General features: G+C 56.1%; 1 protein-coding gene and 1 long non-coding RNA gene across 3 annotated transcripts; one reads left to right on the top strand and one right to left on the bottom strand.

Annotated features, from left to right (window-relative positions):
* Positions 1-364: 364 nt before the first annotated feature.
* Positions 365-12,673, bottom strand: PRODH (proline dehydrogenase 1). The gene is made up of 14 exons (XM_014894816.2): positions 12,356-12,673; positions 11,624-11,811; positions 5,879-5,913; positions 5,426-5,575; positions 5,229-5,293; positions 4,751-4,867; positions 4,535-4,602; positions 4,187-4,268; positions 3,794-3,886; positions 3,555-3,701; positions 3,232-3,407; positions 3,053-3,151; positions 2,566-2,654; positions 365-1,300 (listed from the first exon to the last, which is right to left on the bottom strand). The coding sequence occupies exons 1-14, from the start codon at positions 12,656-12,658 to the stop codon at positions 1,119-1,121; spliced, it is 1,794 nt and encodes a 597-aa protein (XP_014750302.2). The 5' UTR covers positions 12,659-12,673; the 3' UTR covers positions 365-1,118.
* Positions 12,674-12,798: 125 nt separating this feature from the next.
* LOC106864998 (uncharacterized) lies at positions 12,799-20,662 on the top strand. Of its 2 annotated transcripts, none has more exons than XR_015807716.1 (2): positions 12,799-17,265; positions 20,452-20,662. It is a non-coding gene; the product is annotated as an uncharacterized LOC106864998 (long non-coding RNA). The 2 variants fall into 2 exon arrangements; XR_015807715.1 differs by having other exon boundaries at positions 12,827-20,367.
* Positions 20,663-24,902: the final 4,240 nt, after the last annotated feature.

Genomic DNA, 24,902 nt, shown 5'->3' with positions numbered 1-24,902 from the left:
CTCCAGGGAGGGAATCTCAGAGATGTCTGTGGTCTTGCAGAGCCCAGGAAAAAGTGCCCCTAATTTGAGGCGTGAAAGCCTGCAGGGTGCATATACCTCAAAAGCATGTCTGAAGGTGGGGAGAGGGTCTCCCATGCTGCCACCTCCTCCTCTGCAGGTAGGGGGATGCCCCAGGGCTCCCAGCTCCCCTCAAACCCATCACAGGAAGCTCCACAGCTCCAGTCCCTGTCCTAGGAAGTTTGGCCTCACTCCTTTCCCTAAGCTCTGGCTCAGGCCAAAGCGTACAGCACTAACCCCCCCTTTGAGACCATGGCAGTGCCTGGGGACACGTCACTGCCCAATAGCAGAGAGAGAGAGAGAGAGATGGGAGCAGGAACAGTTGTGATTTAATAATTTCCATTCTCTACAAATCCAGTGTACAGCAGAGACGAGCTGTGGTCCAGCTCCTGGTGCTCCCACTGCCCCTGGTCCATCATTGGAACCAGGGACTGTGGGCAGGGCAGGAATGGTACAAGGATGTGGCCAGCCCACTCCCCTCACCCCTCCTGCTCCATTGGACGTGCACCTGAGGATGGACAACCCCAGGCAGCTTATCCCAGTGGGATGGGGGAGAGCCTGGATCTGCCCAGCTCTGGTCAGTGCAAAGCCAGTGAGCAGGTAGGTAGCTGTCTGGGACAGGCAACAGGGGCTGATCCCACCCCTTCAGAGGCCTGGTGGAGGCAAAGCTCCAACCCTGGCAGAGGCTGGAGGAGCTTCTGGCTGAGGCCAGCTTGTCCCCAAGTCACCCAGCCCACCTGGACCTGAGCCCATAGGCACAAGGCAAGTGGATAAATTACCCTGTGCAATCTGCCAGGGAAAAAAACGCCAGGACAGTGTTCATCAAGGCACAGGGTGGACTGGCAGGAGACAGCTCGAGAGGGATGGCAGAGGGATATCCCTGTGGTAGTGCCAGCTGGGGTAATCCCAGAGGCCACCGAGACGTGTGAGTGGTTCAACAGCAACAAGGACACTTCTCTCCCTGGGCAAAGGGGGCTGGGGGAGCTGCAGCGGAACTGGGATGGGGAATGGTGACAGTGGTTCAGGGTGAAGGTACAGGAACCCCCGGGCTGAGGCTAGGGTCAGTGGCTGAAGAGGTTTCCTGTGAGGAGACGCCTCTTGACCTCTTTCCAGAGCAGGTCCCGCTCGCGGTTCGCCCGCTGCATGAAGCCCCTGTTCTCCTGGGCCCGGCGGGACAGGTAAGGCAGCACCTCGTTCACCGGCCCATAGGGCACATACTTGTACACGGGGAAGCCAGCCTGGCCTGCAGGGAGAGAGGCTGCGGGTCAGGGAAGTGCCGAGAGTGAAAAATAATGTGCAAAAAAGGAAAAAAGGTAAAAAAGGAGGAAAAAAGTGAAAAAAAGTGAAAATAGGAGGAAGATACATGAAAAGGAGAAAAGGGGGGCAAGGGGGAAAAGAGAGGGGAAAGGGGAGGAAGGGACAGGAAGGATGAGGAAGGGACAGGAAGGGTGAGAAAAAAGGGGAGAAGAAGGAGGGAAAAAAGGCAAAGAAAAAGGGATAAGGATAAAAGAGGCGAAGAAAAAACAGGGGGAAGAAAAAACAAGGGGAGAAGAAGAAACAAGGGCAAATTAAAAAAGAGGGGGGAAGAAGAAAAAGCCACCTGCCCTTCCCTGCCTGCTGTCCCATGCTCTGAGGCTGTGCCGATGGAGCAGGGATGGATGTGCAGTAGGCTGTGGCTGGGCACTGGGAGGGGATCCCGGCAGCGGCAGAGCCTGGTGGGGGGAGCAGCAGTGCATCCTCTCCTGGCTCAGCTCCGGGAGCTTGGGAAAGCGCTAAAGGGAGCGGGCTGAGGTCACCAGGAGTCCTGGGAATGTCGGTAGCCGGGGCTGGGCCAGCTCAAGGAGCGTTCAACCAGAAACATCAAGTTAACACATTTTTCCAGCATGACCGGAGGAGGCTGCAGATGGGCGGCCAAACGCCGCTTCCAAGAGAACTCCAGGACAGAGCAGCATCTGCACTGGACAACTGCCCAGTCTGCCTCTTGCTGCTCTGCTGGCCTTGGGACTCTATTTTGGACACTGGTGTGGGCAGGGGGATCAGTCCCTGACCTGGGCTGGGTACTTGGACCCTTGTGTGTCCTGCTGTCCAGGCCCCTGGCAGTGCTGCTCTGCTGCCTGGGCTTGTGGCTGAAGCCAAGGGCACACAAGAGGCTGGTGCCATCCTGTTTGCAGAGAGCCCAGGACTTGGTGTGCACCTCCCACGGAGCCCTGGGACGCCTCCCGGCCGAGGAGGTACAGGAGAGGGATTCTGTCTGCTGGGACCAGTCTCTGCCCCATCCTGGGACACCCCAATCTCTGCTCAGACTCCAAAGTGGGAATGTCCCTGCCCAGCCACTACAGGCTCATGGAACTCCAAGAAAGAGATGTGACTCTTCACTTATATCCTCATCTACCTCTTCCCCAAGCCCCTCAGGGGTCACAGCCCTACCCATGGCTCAGCCAGTGCTCTATGACCGACCTTCCTTCCTTCCTTCCTTCCTTCCTTCCTTCCTTCCTTCCTATCACTCACCCAGGGGGAAGGTGATCTGGTCACACATGCCCAGCAGCTGCCCGAAGCACACCTTCTTGTCCGAGGGATGGATTCCCAACTCCATCATCCTGCAAAACAAACCTCAGCATTGGGGAAGAGCAGACACAGCAGAGCTCACCAGGGCAGTGTGTCCCACCAGAGGATTGGGGAATCATCTCCAAATAGGACAGCATGGCACTGACCACTTCCCAGATGGATGCTGGGATGTAGAGCTTGAGGGATTTGTTTTTACAACAGCCTCTGGGTTGGTGATGGGACCAGCTCTGCAGCCACTGGGGCCACCATGCTGTACCTCAGCTCCAAGCTCCATCTAAAGCCCTGAGCAGCAGGTGGGAGCCAGGATCCCCCTAGGTGAGCTCAGGGGGAACCTGACAAACCACAGCACATCTCCCTGCATCTCTGCTGAGTCCCCATATTCCTCAAGTCCCTTGTCCCTGCCTCACCACGCTGCCTGCCCAGTGCCCACCTGCGCAGGGTAAACTTCACTGTGTCCTCATTGTGAGATGCCACCATCACGCTGGCTTTCCGGCTATGCTTGATCTCCTCCAGGATGTAGTCCAGGCACCTGTAAGGCAGGACAGGTGTCTGGTGAGGCCTCTTCCCACTGGGGCAACAGGCAGCAGTGTGGCTGGGGCTGTCCCCTACCTGTGGTACATCTCGTTGGTCTTCTCATAGGTCGGGTTGATGGGATCCTCGTAGCCCATCTGAGCTGCCCTCTCTCTCTCCTGCTCCATGTAGGCGCCACGCACCAGCTTGGTGCCAAAGTGCCAGCCCTCCCGGCGCGACCGCTCCACATCCCCTGTCACATTGTTGTAAGCCTCCTGTGCCCAAGTGGAAGAGATGGCACCAAGTCATTGCTCCAGTGCCACCCCTGACTGCCTCAGCAGCTGTGCCACAACACTGCCATGGCTTCAGGAGATGAGGTCTCCATCTGTCCCCACCATTGCAGTGGGACGTGCCGGCCTCACCTTTAGGTAGCACTGGTAAGTGTTGTAGATGATGGGCTGGCTCTTGTTGAAGCGGCGCTGCGTCTCCACGGTCAGGTGGCTGATGGCTGGCTGGAAGTAGCTCTGCTCGGCATCTACCATCAGCCTCACACCCTTTTCCATGGCTCTCTGAGGAGTGAATGACACCCAGGTTGGGTTCATAGGGCTGCCTGCTCCATGTGTCCCCCCCTGTGTCTCCCCCAGCCCCAAGGCCCCCTCACCTTCGCAAGAATGTCCATGCGTTGCAGCACTCTCTTCATCTGCAGCTCCTCCTCCTCGCTGAAGCGTGACAGCAGAGGCTCCAGCTGCCCAGTCTGAAACAGGAACAGCTTTGTGGCACCTTGCCTTCACCCAGCTCTGCCCATGGGGTACACAAGCACCCCTGGAGGGAACTCATCCCCAGCACTGCTGCTCCATCCCAGTCCCCCAGCCCCCATCAGCCAGAACGGTGTGACAGAGTGCCCACCCTGCCAGCCTGCTGGTTGCACACTACAGTCACAGCATGGCTGAGCTTTGCAGCCACCAGCACCTATTGGGAAGAGCACGAGACCCTTGTCCTGCTCCCACAAACACTCTGTGGGACCACTCTGGGGGTAGCAAAGATGGGTACCCACCTTCCTGTTGGGGATGAGCAGAGGCCTGGAGAGCTTGATGCGGCTATCCAAGAGGCTGTTCCAGTCCAGCAGGTCCACAGTGCTGGGAGCAGAGAGTCAGGCCCTTGCTGATGTCTTGCAAAGGCAGGGGGCTCTCTATCAGCTCCCAAACTCCACCAGCAGGAAGGACATATGACATGTGCCACCCTGTCCTGTCTTGTCACCTCCACCCAAACTTCCCCTACGTTCCATTGCTGTACTGATCCAGAGCTGGCCTTTGGAGATCTCCCCTTGCTATTGCCCTGGGGACAGGGACAAAGTCCCCCAGCGTCCCTGCCCTGCAGCACTCCCAGCTCCCAGACAACTTACCTGCTTGTGCCTGTGAACCACTGCTGGCTCTCTGCCTTGCTTGCAATACCGAAGTTGTCCAGTGCCTCCTGCCACCAAAAGAAGTGTTGGGCCACAGGGGTCTGTCTGCTTGAGGTGTCACAGCTCAGGACTGCTCTGGCAGCTCTGTGCCCATGGCCACCTCCAGCAGTGCATCCCTGCAGCACAGCCTCCTCCCACAGGCATCACCCGCCTCACCTGCAGCTTCTCCAGCTCCAGCTTTGTGTCCAGTACTGCCCACCCGGCCTGGCCCTGCTCTGCGGCCATTTGGTGGAAGAACCTCCGCCACTTCACCAGCACCTCTGAGAACCGCACCTGTGGGGACAGGCCTCCAGGTGAGACACCCAGGCTGGAGCCTCCTGTCCTGCCAGGGCTTTGCAAGACCACACCCAGCCCAAGGCAGATGCTGACCCCAGAGCAGGGCACCTTGGCCAATCCAAGCAGTACCAACCCTACATTCCCCTTCATGTTGGGGCCTTTAAAGTTCTAAGCTCTTTGTGTCTTCCCAAAAGTTGAAGCAGGGTCTGCAGGGGTCTTGGGCCCACCGGGGACAGGCTGTTAGTGCCCACTCCTCACTGCCATTACTAGAGATGCCTCCTGGCACCTGCTCCAGCAGAAGCATCATCTGTGGCCCTGGCTCTGCCCCACCATACTCTGTCACAGCTCTGGCACTCACCAGGAACTGGGGTCTGGCCAGTGCTGTCAGCTTGATGGCAGAGAAGCCGTCATCTGAACTGCCACCTGCATGGAACCACAAGGACAGAGTCAACCTAACATCAGCCCTCAGGCAGGAGAGATATGGTGGTGGTGGGACTGAGAGATCCTTGCAGCCCCCAGAACAGTGGGGCTGTCCAGGACACATGGAACACTCACTTGAGGCATCAATACAGCGGAGGAAAGTCTCCATGTGTTGGTCACACTTGGCCTCGTCAGCATAGAAATAGGTGTGGGCACCGGTGACTCCACCATGGTGATCCCCAAATCCCTGATGGGCTCGGTATCGCTTCTCCCTTTTTACTGCACCTGGGGTGGAAGAGGATGGAGATGGGCTATGCCCCACCAAGCTCCTATGGCCTCCCCAGGAGCTTCCAGTGTGGGTGAAGGGGAGAGAGGCTCTGGCTTGGACATCAGAAGAACCCCCAGCGCTGACACAGGCTCTGCTTGCTCTGTGCCTGAGCATAGGCTGAGTCTTTGCTGAGGGGCAAGACTCGGCCAGGAACCATATTCTTCATCCAGCTCATTTTTTGAGGCTGTGGTACCTGGGTCCTTCCCCCACAACACCAGGCCTGAAGTGCCCAGGCCTCCAGGCTATCTCCTGTCACTCACCTCCCATCTCCTTCTCGGCTGCAGAGGTGCGGGAGCTAAGAAGAGAAACAGGAAAGATAAGGGCCAGGTCAGCAACCTCCTGCAACCCTACACTGATGGACAGGGCAGCTCTGAGGCTCCTGTGCAGCCATCCTGCTGTTCCCTTGCCATCCCATTGCCAATGGGATCCAACTGTCAATTCATATGCCTGAAAGCCACCTGTGGAAGGGAACAGGGCTTCACTATCCATCCAGGGAAGACCTGGGAGCCCTGAGGCAGCACCATGAAGATGCCCCATCCCAGGGTTCAGAGCTGCTCTCCAAAAGCCCACTCCATGGCAAGGACAAGGTCAGTCTGGTGAGGCTGGCATGCTCCATCTCCAACCTGCTCATGGTCCTTGCTGTGGTGACATCAAGCCTCAACCCACTGCCTCCTAAACTTAATAGCACCAGCAGCCAGACCACAAAGCACAGAGCTTCTCCAGACCCTGAGCACATCAAGCCAAGGGTGCCCTGCTGCCCCATGCTTCTCTGTGCCATGGCTTCAGCCAACAACTCACAAACAGTGTCTCGTTTTCAACTCCAGCTGACCTTGGATGTCATTTTTATCCCAATCTGTCTGCCATGGATAACAGGGTTCTTACAGCCTGGGGGATGCTGGCCAAGTCAAGAGATCCTTGCTGAGCTTGAGTAGCTAAGCCTTCTTGCTGACACCCTAAGCCCAGTCACAGACCCAGGGCCAGCCCCTGGAGAGCAGCCCTGGGTGGCAGCAGGGCCAACTCCTCCAGGAGGTGTCTGTCTTGGCATCCTTGTCCCCAATCTGGCCGTGCCCAATGGGGAAGAAGCACAGTGTGAGGGAAGCAGCAAAGCCACCCATCCAGAGCCAGCAGGCCTGGACAAGAGAGCAGAGAGGCACATGGCATGGTCCCAGGACATGTTCTCTCATGTGGAAACCCTGTGACAGGGATTAGGGGCTGCTGGAAGCATAAACAACTGGGAAGAAAGCATTCTCTCTGGTCCCCTGGAGCCAGGAACAGCCCCACATCGCTCAAAGTGCCACAAAGCCTGGCTTGAGCCAGGGCAGGAGCAGCTGGAGCTCATGGGAAGCAGCAAGCTCCATATCTAGCAGACTCTGCTTCCTGACTTTACTCATTTGAGGACAGGGAAAACAGCTTTCTGTCTATGAGTACAGAAAGAGGGTGGAGGAAAGGGAGGAGGACAGATCATACTCTCAGAAATGGGATTTGTCAGCAAAGCCCTTGCTAGGTAGAAGCTCCCTTTGAAGCAGGCAGCATGGCATAGGGGACAGCTTCAGCTGAATACTGCTGTGACATGAAGGCATACAGAGACATGGGTCCTGTGAGCAGGGGACAGCTCTGAGCCCAAGGCACATCTTGGGTACAACATCCAAGGTACCAGGGATAAGTGGCTGGAGTGAAAGCATACAGCTCAAATAGCAAACAGCACCCTTGGAGTTGGTGCTTTATGTTCCTGAAGATAAACACACCCTTCCCAGGAGTATTTCTGCTGCATGACTGCACCAGCTGTTCCTTCATCCTCTAGGGGGGCATTCAAAGCAGTGCCACGGTGCTCGCTTTGTTCTTCTGCGCCAAGCAAAATAAAGGAAGCTCCTTCCAGCTGAAGAAATAAGTTCATCCTGGACATCAGCTGCTCGCTTTGCAATATTAAGCTTGGCCAGCAAAACCATTCCCTCACCCACCAAGTGCCACTAAACCCAGCTTATACCTGACCATCCCTTCTGCAATCCCACAAGTCTCCCAGAGCAGGTCTCATCTCCAGCTGCTGTCCAGATGCTCCTGGCAGGCTGTATCCAGACAGGAACAACCTCAAGGTTGAGCTCAGGGCCTGGGAGCTCACACTTGCCTAAAGCAGGTTGTGAGGACTTGCTGGATGGCTGGGAAGGATAATCCAGCTGACACAGCAGATGGGGCTTTCAGGAAGTTTTGGATCAGGATAAGTAAACCAGCTCAGGAGCAGCACAAAGATCCCACTGTCAGAAATAATCCCTTTGGCCCTGGAGGTTACCCGGAGGGTGCCAGCAGCACAGCATGTTTGCTTTGCTCAGCAGCAAATGGGTCTGGCAAAGGGGATGAGGGATCAGGGAGAAGCTGTCCTTGAATTACTACATCCAAGGAAAAGACTCGTGGTTACATGAAGCCCATTTTGGAGGTATGCGTGGTGCTTAAAATCCCACAGGTAGGAATAAAGGAAAGCTTTTGGCAGAATAGACCAACCTGCTCCAGTGGGAGTTGTCAGCACCCACCAGCCCAGGACCACCACAGGATCACCTTGGAGAGCTTCAAGCTAAACAGAAGCTGCTCCATTATCCCAGGCACATGCTGACAGAGCACAGGTGGCAGCAGCACTGGAAACAAGAGGAGAAGGGGAGGTGGCAGCTCTGGGAGCAGCATTGGCCAGGCTGGGGACAGTGAACCCACACTGAGACAAGTGCCAGATATCCACACAAGGAATTTTTAGAGGAAAACAATTTCGCACTCTGCATGGCAGTCTGAAAAGCATCTGACAATGCTAGGGGCAGGATAGTTCCTCCACTGTGTCAGCACACCCCTAATCCATCTGCAGTCTTGGGATGCCTGGGGGCCAGCAATGGGCCCAAGACTGCCAGGGGGCTACCACCACCTCCACGCTGTTTCACCCCACAGGTACCAGAAGCTCCTGCTGAGTGTGGCCTCTCCAGCCCCACCCAAAGCTGCAGCCACGCTGAAGCCACACTGAAGCCCCAGCCCTCTGCTGCCTGCAGGACACTTATTTTCCAGCTGTGTCACCATGACCTGGCAGCAGCCTTCAGCACGTGGCTGAGGCCTCCTGGGACAAGCTGGCAGACTCCTGGATACCAGCCTAAGCAGGGCAGGCAGGGGCCTGCAGCAGGCAGGATAAGCCAGTTCTTGCCCACTTTGCATTGTTGTTCCCAGCCAGGAAGGCTGTGGAAGAGGTGCCACAGCCCATTGCTAGGTTGGAAAGGGTATTTCCCTGCCATTACATCGGGCTTGCTCCAGAAGAACAATGAAAGACAGCATAAAGAGGCCAAAATACTCACTGACTGCTGTGTTTTGTGACTCTGCTTCCTGGCTGGCAGCAGCACAATCCTGAAGCATTCACCAAAGGAAAGGACACAGCTCCAGAGTCCAGCAGTCAAGAACGCAGGACTCCCCACCCTTCTCAACCACATGCAGCCCAACTCAGCACTAGCCCTAGAAAAGCACTGAGAATTTGGGATTTTAACCCAAACAGAGCCAGGGAGGACCCAGAATGATGGTTGGCAAGGAACACCATTCAACATAACCCTTCCAATGCCACCCTGGGCTTGGTACCTGTTCATAGAATTATAGAACATCCTGAGGTGGAAGGGACAAATGAGGACATCAAGTTCCACTCCTAGCCCTGCAGACGACAACAATCCTACCTTATGCTGATTGTCCAAATTCTCCTTGAGCTCTGGCAGCCTTGGGACTATCCTCTGGGTGAAGACCCTTTTCCTGATATCCAGGCAAATCCCACTGGGACTTGGGCAGGGATGCATTGGGAACTCTCTTGGATCTGAATGGCCCACACAGCACTGGGAGAACTCACCTAGCCAGGAGTACCACATGTACAAACCCCAAGTCTGCAGCAGGAGAGGAGCAGCACAGCCCAGCCAGCTCACAAACCACTGCCACCCATCAGCAGGAGGGGTACAGGCGTAGGCAGAGCCTGTCTGAAAGTCTTCTATGGACACCACAGGAAAGCCCTTGTGCCTAGGCACAGCCAGGCATGGAGGGCAGCAGTACCAGCCTGGCAGCACCTGTGCTGCTGGCTCAGCCTCATGGGAATGCTGAACTCTACCCCGACCATGCCTGCATGTCCAACGGAGAAACACCTGGATATATACCTTCAAACCAGCCGCCCTCCTGCCAGGAAGCATCAGGGTGTTTTGAAGCTTTTCTAGAAAGCCTCCAAAGTTTGCCGCCCACTCTGGGATGGCACAGCTCTCCTTCCCCCTGCCCAGCTCCTGTGCCCACGCTGCCCTCACCAGTGTCTGCTCCCATCATGGCCACACAGACCCTTCACTCCCGGGGATGTATGGCAGCAGCAGTGAGGGGCAGTGGCAGCCGCCATGGCACATGGGGGTCCCCGATAAGCAATGTTCGGGTGTGGACCAGAGATAACGCTCCCAGCAGCAGCACCTGCATCACCACCCTGACTCACATCCTGCTAGCGAACCACCCTAAAAAGCCGTTCCGGCTGGGTTTTGAACACCACGTGACAAGCGTATGACAGCCGGACGGTGTCCCCAGCTACCAACAGGGACTGCCGCTATGCAGCTTTGCCCGGGGGACGGCGCATCCCCAGCCAGAGTCCTCCGGAAGGGCAACCTTTGTCGCGGGGAGGGGGAACACCGCCCACCCCCGTGACAGCGGCGTGCCGGCCAGCGGCCCATCGATCTGGAGAGCTCAGCGGAGCGGAACTGCAGCCTGAATAATGGAAAATTACCGGCAGCTTTGGGTTGAAGCCAGCTCTTGGCAGAGGGCGGGAGACAGTGAAGGCTGCCAGGGACTAGGGGGCATTACGGGAAGTGGGGCACCACCCCAGCTTGAGAGAGATGGAAATGGTGGAGGGTGGAAATCATGGAATCGTGGCACTGTTAAGATTGGAAAAGAGCTCCAAGACCATCGAGTCCACCAAAATGTATGAGGCAGCATGCCATTGTTTGTATGGTGGGGGATAGAGGGAGCAAGAATGGGGGTCAGCATCCCAATTGGAGGGGGGAAGAGGGACTTCAGGCATGACAGCAACGCTGCCTGTCTCTGTGCAGATGTCTGGGGGGGGACACAGCGCCCTAGGGGGTTAGGGGAAATGGGACGTGGCTGGTAGCACCCGAGAGAGAAGATGGAATGGGTGGCGTCAGCGTCCCATAGGAGATGAAGAATAGAGGTGGGAACCCCCTCAGGGTGTGCAGGAGGGTTTGGGGTGTACAGCACCGCCGGAGACGGGTTGAACTCTGCTGTGTGCAAGGGAATAGATGGGGACAGAGAGGGGGCAGCACCCGGTATGTGCAGAGGGGCGAGTGAGTGATTACAGCCTAGTGCGAGCCCCGCAACCCTGTGTGCAGGACTCAGCCCTCTGCCGTGTGCGGGTCACAGCCACCGCCGTGTGCGGGCACTGCCATCCCCGTGCTCCTGGCACTGCCATCCCATTGCCATCTCCGTGCTCCGGGCACTGCCATCCCACTGCCATCCCCGTGCTCCGGGCACTGCCATCCCTGTGTTCCGGGCACTGCCATTCCCGTGCTCCGGGCACTGCCATCCCACTGCCATCCCCGTGCTCCGGGCACTGCCATCCCCGTGCTCCGGGCACTGCCATCCCCGTGCTCCGGGCACTGCCATCCCACTGCCATCCCCGTGTTCCGGGCACTGCCATCCCATTGCCATCCCCGTGCTCCGGGCACTGCCATCCCCGTGCTCCGGGCACTGCCATCCCACTGCCATCCCCGTGTTCCGGGCACTGCCATCCCATTGCCATCTCCGTGCTCCGGGCACTGCCATCCCCGTGCTCCGGGCACTGCCATCCCATTGCCATCTCCGTGCTCCGGGCACTGCCATCCTCGTGCGCGTGCCATGGGCGGTGGCGGGGGGGCGAGGCCGTGACGCAGTGGCGCTGCAGCCAATGGGAGCGGGGGGCTGGGCAGGCGCAGCCAATGGCAGCGCGGCCAGCTGCGGCCCCCCGGCCCGCCCAGCCCCGCACTCACCGCCCGTCGCCCAGGTCCTCCTCCACGCTGTAATCCAGCACGGCGCCCACGCCGAACGCCTGGTTCCGCCGGAGCAGCGGCTTGATGGCCTCCTGGTCCTCCCCGGCCACGAACTGCCCGTAGAACGTCATCTTCATCAGCCGCTCGAACAGCGTCTGCCCCAGCACCCGCTGGCACAACTGCAGCAGCTGCGGGACAGCGGAGGCTCAGCACCCGTCCCGCACCGGCACCCCCGGAGGAAAAGTCCCCACGACCCAGGACTGGCATCCCCAGCCCGGGTCCGAGAGCTCCACAACACGCGCGCCCTCAGACGGAGAGTCCCTCCGGAAGGGGAATGACACGTCCCGAAATGGGCACCTCTAGGGTGAGAGCCTGTCCAGCCCAGGACGGGCAACCCCCCAGAGTGAGAGTATCCCTGGCACGTACCAACATCCTGCAAAACAGGCATTCTCCCGGAACGAAAGATCCTCCCATTTGGAGCAGTCACCCCTGGAGCGACAGAACCCCCATCCCACACCGACACGTCCGAAAGAGGCACTCCCCATCCTGGGACTCGCAATTCCAAAATGGAATTCCCCGGAGCAAGAATCCCCTCCAGAAGGGGACTGACACCTCCCGGAGCGGGCGGCCCCTGAGCGAGAGCTTCGCCGGTCCAGAGCCGGTAACCCCCTGAACGGGGACAAACTCCGTCCCGGAGCAGCCCCACCGAGCTGGACCCCTTCCTCCACCCACCTCCCGGTTGTGCTGCACCAGTGGCTCCAGGGCGCACAGCCCCAGCACCACCAGCCCCCGCAGCAGCTCCGCGTTGCTCTTGCTGCGGAACGCCTCCTGCGGGTCCTCGAAATCCACGGCGGGCGGCGGCGGACCCCGCTCAGCGCCCCGCGGGGGAGGAAGCGGCCCCGGCCGAGGTCCCGCGCCCGCCGCCGCCGGGGAGAACCCGCGAGGGGCGGCGGCGGGCGCGGAGCGCGGGCGGCTCGGGTGATCGCACCAGCGAACGGCGGCGCGGAGCGCCCGGGCGGCACTCGGGAGAGCCATGGGCACGGCGGGGCCGCCGCCCGCCGCCGCCTTAAGTACGGCCTGCGCGGGACCGCCCCCGGGCCCCGGCTTCACGGCCCCGCTCCGCCCCGCCTTTGGCCGCGCTCTGCTGCCATCGGAACCGGCCCCGCGCCCCGGCACCGCCCCGGCACTGCCCCGGCACCAGCACCAGCACCGGGACTGGGACTGGGAGTGATTCTAGGATCGGCACCAGCCCCGGCAGCGGGACTGGGAATGGGACTGGCACGGAGACAGGAATCAGCACCACCACGGGGAGGGGAACTGGGATCAGGATCGGCACTGGGACTGGGACTGATTCCAGGACTGGCACGGACTCGAGGACAGGGACCGGCAGCGGGACTGGGAACGGGACCGGCACCAAGACCGAAACCGGAAGCGGCACCAGGACTCGGACCTGGACAGGGACCGGGACCAACACTGGCACCGAGATTGACACTGGGACCGGAACTGCGATCAGAACCGGGACTCCCACCAAGACGGACACTGGGATAAGTACCGGGTCGGGGGTAGGAGCTGGGACTGGCAAGGTCAGGGGGCCAGCACCAGGACTGGAGCTGCCCTGCCCAGCGCGCCCCACTCCCGCAGCCACCTGCCCCGTGCCTTCCCCATTCCCATCCCCTTGGAGCAACCGGTCCCGGGGGCACCTCCCTCCTGGAAGCCCCAGGAAGGGCCTGGAGGGGCAGATGCGGCTCGAGGGGAGCCCTGGTTGGAGAGAACTCTTCCTTGGAGCAGTGCTGGGAGCGGGGCAAAGAGGCCCTCATACCTTTGGAGGAGCCCTTGGGGAAATGATGAAGGTCCCAAGGGAGACTTGAAGTGGTCCCTGAAGGGGACCTTTGCGGAGCACCGGGGCCAACCCTGCAGGGCCAAGGGGCTACTAACTGCTCAGGGCAGCCTCAGAGAGGGCCAAAGGATGTTTCAAAGGGTGCTTGTTCCCTCGTAGTCATGCATGGGGCAGGCTGTGGTCCAGCCTGTGGAGCTAGAAACACCCGGAGAAAGATCTCAGACCTGAGGGACCTGTCATGGGAGAGACCTTTCAGGCCCCTGTACTTGCTTCTCCTGATGTGTGAGTGAACAGTTTGGGGGTTTCAGCTGAATTCTCATTTGGTCGGGGTCCATAGGTGCTTGGGTTGCTTGAGGCAGCAGACTTGGCTCCCTCGTCACGGGCTGTTGGGCTTTGCCTGCTCCACGGAGCCCTAAAGAGGGCTGGCAGGACCTCGGGATCTTCCCAGGCAGGGCGAGTGCCTGTCCTGCTCCTGGCAGGCGTTTGCCTGAGCTGTTCCTCCCCAGCACACCCAGTGCTGAACTCCGGAGATTACTGAGCACCTCCCTGACACCCTGTGGCCAGAAGAGCTCTCGAGTCTTGGCCTGGCAGATCAGGTACCTCCCTTTGTTTTCGCAGGATTGTTTCACAGCAGCAGCACAGCTGCATGCTTTCTCTGTGCCCGTGTGCCTTCTCTGTGCTCTCATCCCTTCTCTTGTGCCCACGTCCTCTCTCTGTGACCATATTCCTTCTCCATGCCCACCTCTCCAGCCTCGTTTATAGTGGCTCCCGGAGGAAGACTCCGGGCTGATGCAGAGCTGTCCAAATCCAGCTCCTCAGTGACATCTTGTGCTGGGAATGCTCAGCGCAGACAGGAGATGGGAAAATTAGTTCCTGCAATTGTTCTTTCTTGCCCTCCCCCACTCTGACATTGCTGTAACCAGCAGTGAAATCTCGGGGATTCCCTGAGCTCGTTTGTAAAGTTTTCTTTGAGAACATCTTGTCCTTCAGCTGAGACAGCCAGACAGCGGCATTGCCTCTGACAGAGCTGGGTATAAAACTCTGGAAAAGCATCCACTTCCTTCAAAACATTCCGTCTGTTGACTTTTTTGTGCCATTTAGTGATATTAATAATTCACCCAAAGTTCCTCGCCGTGATGAGACTGCATATATGAATTTTTGGGATGCAGTTCAAACCTTGTTTCTCAGTCAATTGCCATAGAAAATTCCCTTCAAAGGCTCTAATGGCACCGGTCACTCCTGGGAAACACTCGCCTGGTCTTGGCAGGGAAAGTGCTGCCTGCTGTGCCAGCAGAGCTGAGGCCCTGCTGCATCCAGCTGGGTGCAAAACAACGTCTGAGTTTCTGAAGAAACTTCTTTAGTCTCAGAGCCAAACTCAGAGATGAAATGTTAAAAAGCCACTTTTTGATGGAAATGAAATCTGGTGAGGTTTCTCTCAGGATGGTGATACCTGAAGCAGAGGAAATCCCTGAGCTGGCAGCCCTGCCAGTGGCAGGGACACCAACAAGGGGTGCTCCAGGCTGCTGTAGGGACCATAACCAAGCCCTCATGGGTCACCGTGGCCTTGCAGAGCACTGACCCCCCCCAGCTCCTAATCCCCCTTGGCTGTGACATTATGCCCTCAAGGCCACTGTCCCTGTCCCCACCATGCCCAGGCAGGTGCTGCTGGCACAGAGGGACCCTTCTCACAGTGGCTGCAGCTGGGATGGGAAGCTCAGTCCAGCCCGTGGCTGGAATACACATCCCAGACACAGCCATGCTGCAATATTCCACATGGGCAACATAGCCGAGGCTGGACAGCACACATCCAAGTCCTTCCTTGAGAACTCTCCCTGCACCAGCCATGGGAATAAACCCAGGAGTAGCTATTATGGATGGCTTGAGAAGCCATAAAATGTGAAAAAACATTTGAATGTGAGACAAACAGGCGAGGAGGGAATTTGGCACAGGAGAAGATGCAGTTTAGAAGGGGAGGCCACGCCATGCGTATTTCATGGGCCAGCCCTCAGCAGAGGCTGCTTTGACACCATAAACATCACAGATGGCAAGGAGTAACAGCAGCTGCTCCCAGCATCTGGGAAGGAGAACCTGTGGGATCATCACTCCTTCTGGCTCATGGTAGAAGTGAGCAAGGGCACAGGATCTGGAAGCTGCTGGCTCTGCTCCCCGGGTATGGGACCAGCCTTCCTCACTCTCCTCTTCCTCCAGCCCTGTGCCACGCTGGGGCAAGCCTGCCCCATCCTTGTGGCTGGGGCTCTGTCCTCACTGTCCCACAGCTCTGTGAGCCCTCCAGCCCTGTTGCCCCAGCACCCTGTGCTTCCAGCATTGCTCCTCTGAGGTTTCCTTGAAGAGGGCTGACTCAGGTCCTCCTCTATCAGCTATTTCTGACTGACCATATGCCTGACTCTTGCCCAGCACCCGTGCTGCCAAATTATTCCCACCACAGGCCAGCATGTAGGAGGGATACCTGCACCCTGTGGAATCAAGGTGGATCCTCAGCTGGCCTCTGGCTCTGCCACAGGTGCCCCTTGGAGCAGCAGGCGCTGCAGTCCAGGATCTGGTGGGTCAGAGACTGACGTGGATCCACTAGCAAAACCCAGGAGAAGATGGACTTGAGGACGGCACTTCCTGAATTGCAGCCCCATGTGGGTTCTCATCTTGTAGGGGGTTATTTTTCTTCACAAGAGGCTTCATCTCCCTCTATGCAACTCTTCAGGGAGAACACCAGATCCACTACTGCCCATTCTGAGGGGATAAACCCCTGTGGGATGCACAGAAGCTCCCAGCCTTAGGATGGTGTGTTTAGATAATGAGTTGGTACTCTCTGACCCCTCCAAAGCACCCTGTCAGCCTCAGTGTCACCCTCCTGGGGGTGACTGACTTGTGCCATAGTATGGACAACACTCTGGCAGCAGGATGGAGGAACCAGCCTTCCTTCTCACAGTTGGGGAACCAGGGAACTGCATCCTTTCCCTTGCACTTGGTGCTGCAGAGGGTCCAGGAGGTTCAGCTGCTCCAGCAGGATTAGGGATGATCCCCATCCAGATGTGGCACAGGCAGGTGAGGCTGCAGCACTCGGTGTCCTGCCTCCGTGAGACCAGAATAGGAGTCTTGGGAACTTGCTGGTCACCTGGGGGGTCACAGAATGGGAACTCCAGCTTCTGGTGTGTTCCTTTGGGTTGGGAGCCCTGGATAGAGCAGCTGAGAGCTGCCACAGACCCTGCAGAGGAAAGAGGTGCTGGCTGGGTGGCTCCTCTTGCAGCTGATCTCCTGGCCAGCCCAGACCTTGCTCTCCCAGCATGGCTGGGATTTTGAAAGCTAGGCTGTATTCTGATCCCTGGCATTTTTCCACTTGCATCCCAATGATTTTTGGTGAATCACTTGCAGCCTAAGAAATAAATGCCCTCTTGATTCTTCCTGTGAGTTCTGGGGTGCAGCTCAGCAGCCATGAGGAAATACCCCCGTGAATTCCTGTCTCCATAAAGGTCAATGCTATCACAAAAATAAATTGCCTCTGAAAGGAAACCTAGGAAATATCCAAAGCAGGGAAAGACACATCAGACTTACCACATCAATTAATTTTTTTTTTTTTTTTTTGAAGAGAGTCCTCTTTCCATCCACTGGCAGAAGGGAGCCATGTGAGATGTCCACAAGTGTGCTTGGGGGGAAAGGAACATCAGTGAAGACCTGAAACAATTTTGCTGCTCTTACAGCTGAGAAAGGATCATGCTGGAAGGTTTCTGTGGAAGTGGAGCCTGGGGAATGGACATGAAAAGCCTTTTTTCCCAGCTGACTCCCTTGGCAGGTGAATTGTTTACAGAGTCAGGATGCCAGAGTGCCTGGAAGGGAGCCAGCTCTATTTTAGCCCTTTGTAAATGATTTAAACACCTCGTGCTGGGGGCACATTCCCAGGAAAGGGGCTGCTTGGCTTTTCTTCCTGGGTGTGCCAGGGGTGTGCAGGAGAGGTGGAAGGCAGAAGGAGCCAGCCCTGGCAGGGACAGCAGGAGTGTGTAGTGGGGATGGCTGTGCCCCTCCTGTCCCCCAAGAGCTGCTGCTGAGACCTGAGCCAGCTGCTCCTAGTCCAACTGCTCAAAGGCATCCTTCCAAACGCCGCCCAGGTGATGTTCCTAAGGAGCCCCTCTATTTTTTTGCCGCCTTTGCCTGCCAGGAGCATCCCCTGGGAAGGCAAATGGAATCGAAGGTCCCAAGTGCCCTGTGGGACCCTAGTGAGGTGAGGACATGGGGCAGAGCTCCCTGCAGCACCTGGGGACAATCACACATCATGGGGCTGGGGACTCCTGAGGCTGGAGCAGGGCAACTCCAACACCCCTTACCCTTGAGGAGCTGGCTGCTCCTTATTGATTAATGTGGTGGCTCATTTCTCTAAAAATAGGCTCTTAATTACTGAGCCTCTGGAAACAGAGTTGTCTCACAGAAAAACCTGATTAATTCAACAGCAGCTGCAGCTCCAGCGAGGGTCTGGTGGCCACAGAGCCTGGATGACCCCTGCCAGAGACAGCTCCTGGCCAGAGGGGGTTTCAGGATGGTTCAGATCAGTTCTCAGCTCACAGATGATGGATATTTGTTTTTTCCAAGTGTCACTTGGTTTTGCTTCTTAACTTTCTGTGTGTGTAATTGCAAGCAAGTGGCAGTGAGGGGCACTTGGGCTTCTCTTCCACTGGAACAAAATGGGAGGAAAAAATGTTAATTTTTCCCTAGTGCTCCTGAACTGTCTGCACTGAAGTGAAAAAGCTGCTCTGGTTTCTTTATTTCTTTCTTTTGTGTTATTTTCCCACATTCTTCCTTTACATTGACTAATACTTTGTGGGAGCCTTTATGCTTTTCCCTTATTCTCCTGTCCCAGATAAGGTGTGCAAAATCCTAAAAAGGCTGAAAAGATGAAAAATAAAGAAAATAGAATTGAATATAGATTTATTTTCTGTAGTTGTTTCATCTCTCTGAGTTTGGGTTCTTGTGTCAGGAGTGTCTTGTCCTGTCCTGGGGATGGAGACGGGGTATTTGAGAGCCCTGTGGTCCCCCACCCTCCCACAAGCACCACAACCTCTGTGCAGCTGAGTGTGGCGAGGAGAATACAGGGGCATTCTGAGACAAATTAAGGAGAAAAAGGGAAGAGTGGCTGCAGTTGTTGGCTGCCAGCACTGGCCTTGCCTCCCTCCCTGGCCAGCCTGAAGGCCATCTGTCACTGACAGATCAGCTGGACACCTCTCTCCATTTCCATCTGCTCCCGTTCAGGCTCCACGTCTGCTGTGCCTCCCTCCTCCTCCATGTCCCCCGTGGGCTCTGTCCTGTGATCCCAGCCAGTCCCTGCCCCAGAAGTGGGATGGGCACCGCAGGGAGAGCTCAGAGAGCCCTGAACTCCACATCCAATCCCACGGGTCCTTGCTCACTGCATGGGCTCATAAGTTTTTTTCACCATTTATGTTTTATATATTTCAAGGCTGAATCTTTCACTCTCGTGATTGTGTGGCTTCATTTTTCTCATTCAAAGTTTCTTCCAACTGAAATTTTATGGGTAATGCTTTAATTCTTTGCCCAAGGAGGTATCAAAGGGAGCATCCCTCCTCAGAGTGATTCAAGCCATGGCATCCACAGGGGAGGCTCACCTTGCTGATCCCCATTCCTGCTATGCCACAGCTGTGACAGCCACCCCAGAAGGGGGAGAACACAGGACAGAGCCTCTCCAGAGCTCTGGAGGATGCTCACCAGGACAGCCAGGGGACACTGGGCCTAGGACAGCAGTGCTGGCAGCTGTCACTAGAACTCACACCTCGACTCTGTGAGAACTCAAATAGTTTTTCAACATCACCAGCCAAATTTTCTGCAGATTTTCCTGGGGATGGGGGAAGGCAACACTCCCAAATCCCTGTTCCTCAGGCTGGCAACATGATTGCTTTCCACTGGAATGACAGATTTTTTTTTTTCTTAATGCAGGCCAAATTAACTTTCTCTCATTAGAACTGTTGATACAGCTGGAAAAAGTGAGCTCTCTCTCCAAAGCCTCATCTGCCAGTGAAGGGCAGCATCCTCCCAGCAGATCTCAGGGTGTTTGGCTGCCCCAGCTTCTCGTTCCTTTTGCTATGTCCCTCTGCACTGGAACTTGGAAATAAAAATACTCCAGAATGGAAAATTTCAGGCCTAAAGGGTAAAGTTGGACAGAATCTAGGTGGGACTTGGCAGAGAGACCCAGCAAAGGTTGCTCCTTGTGCTGACATTTTTGGTCTGTGCTTTGGAGAGCTTCTCTGCAGCTCTGCTCCAGCCAGTTCAGGGTCTGCCAGTGTAAGAGATGATGTTAACACCACAACATGTGACTTTCTTTGGATTTTCCCAATTTTTTTTTTTTTTTCAGAAGCAGTGGTCTTCCATGCTGTGGGGATGGCTGTCCCATTAGCCACCCCACTCTCACAGGCGGCCCAGAGGCTTTGGTCCTCTGGCTGCTTGTGCACAGCAGACACTGCACGTCTGTGGTAGCACCAGAACAACCCTGACACAGCCCAGAAATATCACCTGATGGAAATGAGGAACTGGGATTTTGTTGCAAGCTCTGGTTACAGGAAACCAAAACCAAAAAGCTACTGTGTATCCGTGTGTTGCTCCCTCCCAGACGCACGAGGGTGCTTTGAACAAAGGACATGTAGAGACATGCAGAGATTGCTGTGACTCCATCTCCCCCTGAGAATTCTTCCACTCAGGTCTTGCCAGAGGATGCCAACCCATCCTTGCAAGGTTTGAGGAGCTCTGCAGAAGGATCTTCATGGGCTGTACTGAGTCCTGGGCTCCTCTGCACCAGGAAGGGCCCCACAGAACTCCTTGGGGACCTCATGAGTCACTGAGAAAGTCCCCAGGTGCTGAGGCCAAAGGCCTCAAAATTCACCTGTGGAGAAACAAGGTTAGATCTGAGTCATTCCAAGGGTTTAAACCATTTTTGTGTTACTAAAAAGATTTCTTTATACTCTGGATATTTTTCTTTCAGCAAAGGAGAGAGGTGAAAAGAAAAAAGCAATTTGAAGATGAGAGATGAATCTGCTCTGGTGTAAGTTTGGAGAAGTCATCACCAAATTTGATGTGGGATTGCTGTCCTCTCCTTCCCTCCAGGGAGCACTGTGGCATCTCCTTTCCCCTAGATTTTGGAGAGAACGGATTTGTGTTTCTTACCCAGAAACAGAAATAAAGCTCCAACAACCTGCTTGTGCAGATCTCTTGTTCCCTGCTTTGCTGACTGTGTTCCTTCATCAGGAGGATGACAAGCGGCCAAAGACACACCAGGGCCTGTGCATGGTCAGGAAGGGGCTGCTCATCTCTAGAGAGGTGGCTGTGCTTTTGTCCCAGAGCAAAGGTGCTTAAAGCACCATGATGCAGACGTGATCCTTAGTAGATGCTCCTGTCCCTCCATGGGTCACATCACCCACTCGAGACAGCATCGCAGCTTGGACATGATTTTGGGTGGAGCACAAGGCGGTGGCAGTGGTTCCTGGCTGTCCTGTGCTGAGGGGGCAGCTGGGAGCAGCCAGGAGGGCGAGCTGAGGCTGGCTGTGGGTTGGGTGTGCTGGTGGAGCTGTTGGAGAGAATTCAGAGGAGGCTCTGAGAATGCATGGAGATGTTCTGAGGCCTTGGAGCCCCTCTGCTCTGGAGCCAGGCTGGGAGAGCTGGGGCTGCTCACCTGGAGAAGAGAAGGCTCCAGGGAGAGCTCAGAGCCCCTTCCAGGGCCTAAAGGGGCTCCAGGAGAGCTGGAGAGGGACTGGGGACAAGGGATGGAGGGACAGGACACAGGGAATGGCTTCCACTGCCAGAGGGCAGGGCTGGATGGGATATTAGAAGGAAGTGTTCCCTGGGAGGGTGGGCAGGCCCTGGCACAGGGTGCCCAGAGCAGCTGTGGCTGCCCCTGGATCCCTGGCAGTGTCCAAGGCCAGGTTGGACATTGGGGCTTGGAGCAGGCAGGGACAGTGGGAGGTGTCCCTGCCCATGGCTGGAGTGGCACTGGATGAGCTTTGCGGGTCCCTGGAGCATTCCCGGTTCCACACGGAGGGGCAGGGTCAGTGGCGGCTCTCGGCCGCTCGGTGGCGCTGCGGCCCCGCTGCCCGGGGACCCCGCGAGCTCCGGCTGCCCTCGGGAACCGCGGCCTCGTCCGGCTGTCCCTGCCCCTTCCCGTTGCGTGTCCCCATCCCCAGCCCACGGTGTGGCCTGCTCTGGAAGCGGCTGCTCTCGTGAAGTTTTCCAGCCTCAGCCCCTCAGGCTCCTCCAGCATCTGCCGCGATCTCCCCTCAACCCTCCCTCAGCAGAGCTCTGGGGGCCCTCCAGTTCTCATGAAAACTATGCAGTTATCCTGCTGTCCTCTAAGAAACTCCGGTTATCCAGCTGGCCTCTAGCTGAGGTGTCCTGTCATCTATCCTCCAGCCTGAGCCCGGGCTCTTCAGGCAGCAGGGTGAGCAGTGCGCAGGAGTGTTCAGCTCTCCCATAGTAGGGGTGGAATTCGTGAGGTGTCAGGGACTGGAGCCCCAAGGTGGCTGTCCCAGGTGGGTGGCACTGAGGCTGCCCTTGGATGGCTGCACCAATTCCCTCACTGCCTGCCTGCACCAGGGCTCCTGCAGGGTGCTGGGAGGGCCAAGTGGGCTGGGGACACCTGGGCTGTTCCCTGTTCATGTGCTATGGGACATGGCAGCTGAAAGAGCCTTTCTCCTCTGTGTGCTGCCATCCAGCCCCAGCAGAGCCAGAGCCCGTGTGGGATGGTGCTGGGTGCTGGGGAGCAGGGCTGAGCACACGCAGGGCTGTGCAGAGAGTGTCTGTGTGCATCCTGGAGGTGCACACGAGGGGGATTCGGGCAGAGAGGAGTGTTTATTGGGGTACACACATGCCCGGAGGGTGGGAGGAGGAAGGGGTGTGTGCATGGAGCAGTGCCCAGCAAGACCAAGTGGGTCCATCAGCCCTGTCCCTGCTCTGCCCCAGGAGCTCCTTTCCAGACTGTCCCCCATACACCTCATCCTGGCCCAGCTGGCAATGGAGTTTTATTGCTGCTCCTCGGAGCTGCTGTAGAGAGATCCTGGGAGGAGCTCCCAGCCCATCCATCACACACTCACTTGGCATTTATGAAGAACCTGAAGCAACAAATTTTCCCTGGGACATGTGTGGGTGTCGGTGTCAAAGACAGGCTCAGCAAAATTCCTGCAACCCCTGCCTGTGCCTGCTTCCTCCTGGCACCCACAGGACCCTCCTTGGGCTGGCCCAAGGGCTGCCCTTTCCTGGGAAAGGGAGTCCAGAGTCACCTTGGCCACATTGCAATGTGCCCATCTGCCATCCTGGACATGGGGTGGGTACAATCACGGTTGAATGTCTCACCAGAACAGGCACAGCTCCCACAGCCTAGCTCTCTGGTGCCAGGAATTACTGGGGTGGTAGTTTGGTTTTACAGACAGGCGTGGTGGCATCTGGAGTGTTTCACCCTGCTGTGCTTCCCAGTGCAAGACAGATGCTGGTTACTGGACCAAGTGAGGATGGTTAAACCACTCATGAGAGAAGGAATGCTCTCTACCCTTGGAGATATCCCAAAGCCTGTGGGCTGTAGCCCAGAGAATCCAATTTTAGCTAACACTGCTTGAGAAGGGATGGTGTTGGACCATCTCAGTGGTTCCCCAACCTCAGAGAGCTGTGGGTTGAGAATGTTGAGCCCTGGAACAATGGGGCAAATGTCCAAGGCCAGAGAAGAAAGAGAAATAAGAATCCAGTTTTGTTTTCTTTTGGAAGCATCTCTAGTTGCAGAGGATGGACAGCACTGAAGGGAAAAGCTGTGTGGTGGTGGAAGATGGAAGAGATCTAAAATCCTGCACTTCCTTTAGCTGTCCAGCATCACCAAAGGGAAATGCGGCATGTTTCCAAATAAAGCAGCAATTCAGGCCCAGTTTCATATTTCTCCTCCCATAAGCAGACGCTGGCAACAAAAAAATATGATAAACAATATACAAAATTTGGCAATTTTTTTCCATGAAGGGTGTTGGGATTCTGATGAAACCTGGCTTTGGGATTCTGATGAAACCTGGCTTTATCATGACATTGTGCTCTGTGAGAAAGCTCTTTCTGGCTGTGCCCAACCCTGTGTGTTGCTCAGCAGAGCACAGACGGCCTGACAACAATTTGGCTGCTAAAACTTCTAAAAATAAAAGCCACCCTTTTTTCTTTCTTTTTTCCCTCTCTGAAGAAACATTGCAGCATCACACCTTCTTCCCAGTACAAACTGTCAAACCTCTTCAGGCTGAGGAGCTGTGCATGACACTGAACTCCAAGATTGTGTCATTTTGGTTTTCTGCATTATTTTGTTCTCAAAATGAGGTATTTTCTCTGGTCTTGGCAGAAAAAAAGGAGGAAAGAGAAGGTCATAGGGTGAGTTCAAACACTTTTTATTGTTTGGGGCTGCCCAGAGAGGAACACTTCTGGAACTGTCTACTCTGATGAGGAGGTGGAGCTGGAGCTCACCCCTCTGCTCTCTGGGGTCAGGGTGGTTCCTGGTAGTCTGTGATGAACTGGATTGAACTGGGAGCTCCATCAAGAAGCATCCCCCCTCACTGCAGCAAGGCAGCTGCCTGAGGCTCCCCTCGTGCTGCCCCGGGGCTGTGACAGAGCTGGCACTGCTGCTGGTCATTGCTTAACGGCCAGGAGCCTTCAGAGTGAGGCTGCAGTGCAGAATTAAATAACAATAATAGATTATTTTCATCTGAATATGCATCTGTACCTACGTCTATACCTCTATCATCTATATCTACATTTAACAGGGCTTTACTCAAAGCCATGCACTTCCCTTTGTCTGGAATGTCCAGTTAAGAGGAATTGCTTTCAGTTGCAGATATTTTCAAGAAGTTTCTACTCTCCTTCCCAAGGGAAACGTGGCACCACTGAGTGTCTGTCAGGGGTTGGAGGTCCCTGGTGTCTTTGGGATCCACAGATGTGTCACCCCTGTATTTGGCCATGGACAGGCCCCCCGGTCATGCTGGGCATCCAGACCACGAGAACAGCCCTGCCACTCCCCTTGCCCCTACTCTCAGCTCCCAGCTTTGTTTGCAGCACCTATTGCTCCCAGTTTTACCCATCTCCCATGTTTTCTCTCAGATTGTACTTCCCTGCCTGTTCCTGGGAATGAATCAGAGGCTTTGCATAATGGATCACATCCATTGTTTCTTCCTCATTAGACCAAATACTCTGGCAAGGAAGGAAATTAGATCACCCTGACATAATTTTTCCTGGTATAGTTGTGTTGGCTGGTTTTTATCTTTTATTTTTATCACAGTATTGGTGCTTATAAATTGTTCAATAATTGTTTCCAAAATTTTTCAAGGAACTGAAGCCAGCTTGGCTAATCTGTAACTCCCCAAACTCTTAATTTCCTGTATTTACGTAATTTTTTTCCACAGAAAAAGTGCTTTTTCAGCACTTCTCCAG

This window comes from Sturnus vulgaris, chromosome 19 (genome assembly GCF_052056855.1).
Source record: "Sturnus vulgaris isolate bStuVul1 chromosome 19, bStuVul1.hap1, whole genome shotgun sequence".
In the NCBI taxonomy this organism is placed as follows: domain Eukaryota; kingdom Metazoa; phylum Chordata; class Aves; order Passeriformes; family Sturnidae; genus Sturnus; species Sturnus vulgaris.
Note: the sequence above shows the minus strand (reverse complement) of the source record. Positions and strands in the feature narration are given on the sequence as shown.

Bases quoted from the DNA above. Each gene is read 5' to 3' on its own strand.
- PRODH (XM_014894816.2), bottom strand. From the start codon at position 12,658: ATGGCTCTCCCGAGTGCCGCCCGGGCGCTCCGCGCCGCCGTTCGCTGG. The intron at 3,408-3,554 runs GTGAGGCCGGCA...ACTTGGGCACAG, and splicing joins CTTACCAGTGCTACCTAAAG to GAGGCTTACAACAATGTGAC. The intron at 1,301-2,565 runs GTGAGTGATAGG...CTCTCCCTGCAG, and splicing joins CCAGATCACCTTCCCCCTGG to GCCAGGCTGGCTTCCCCGTG.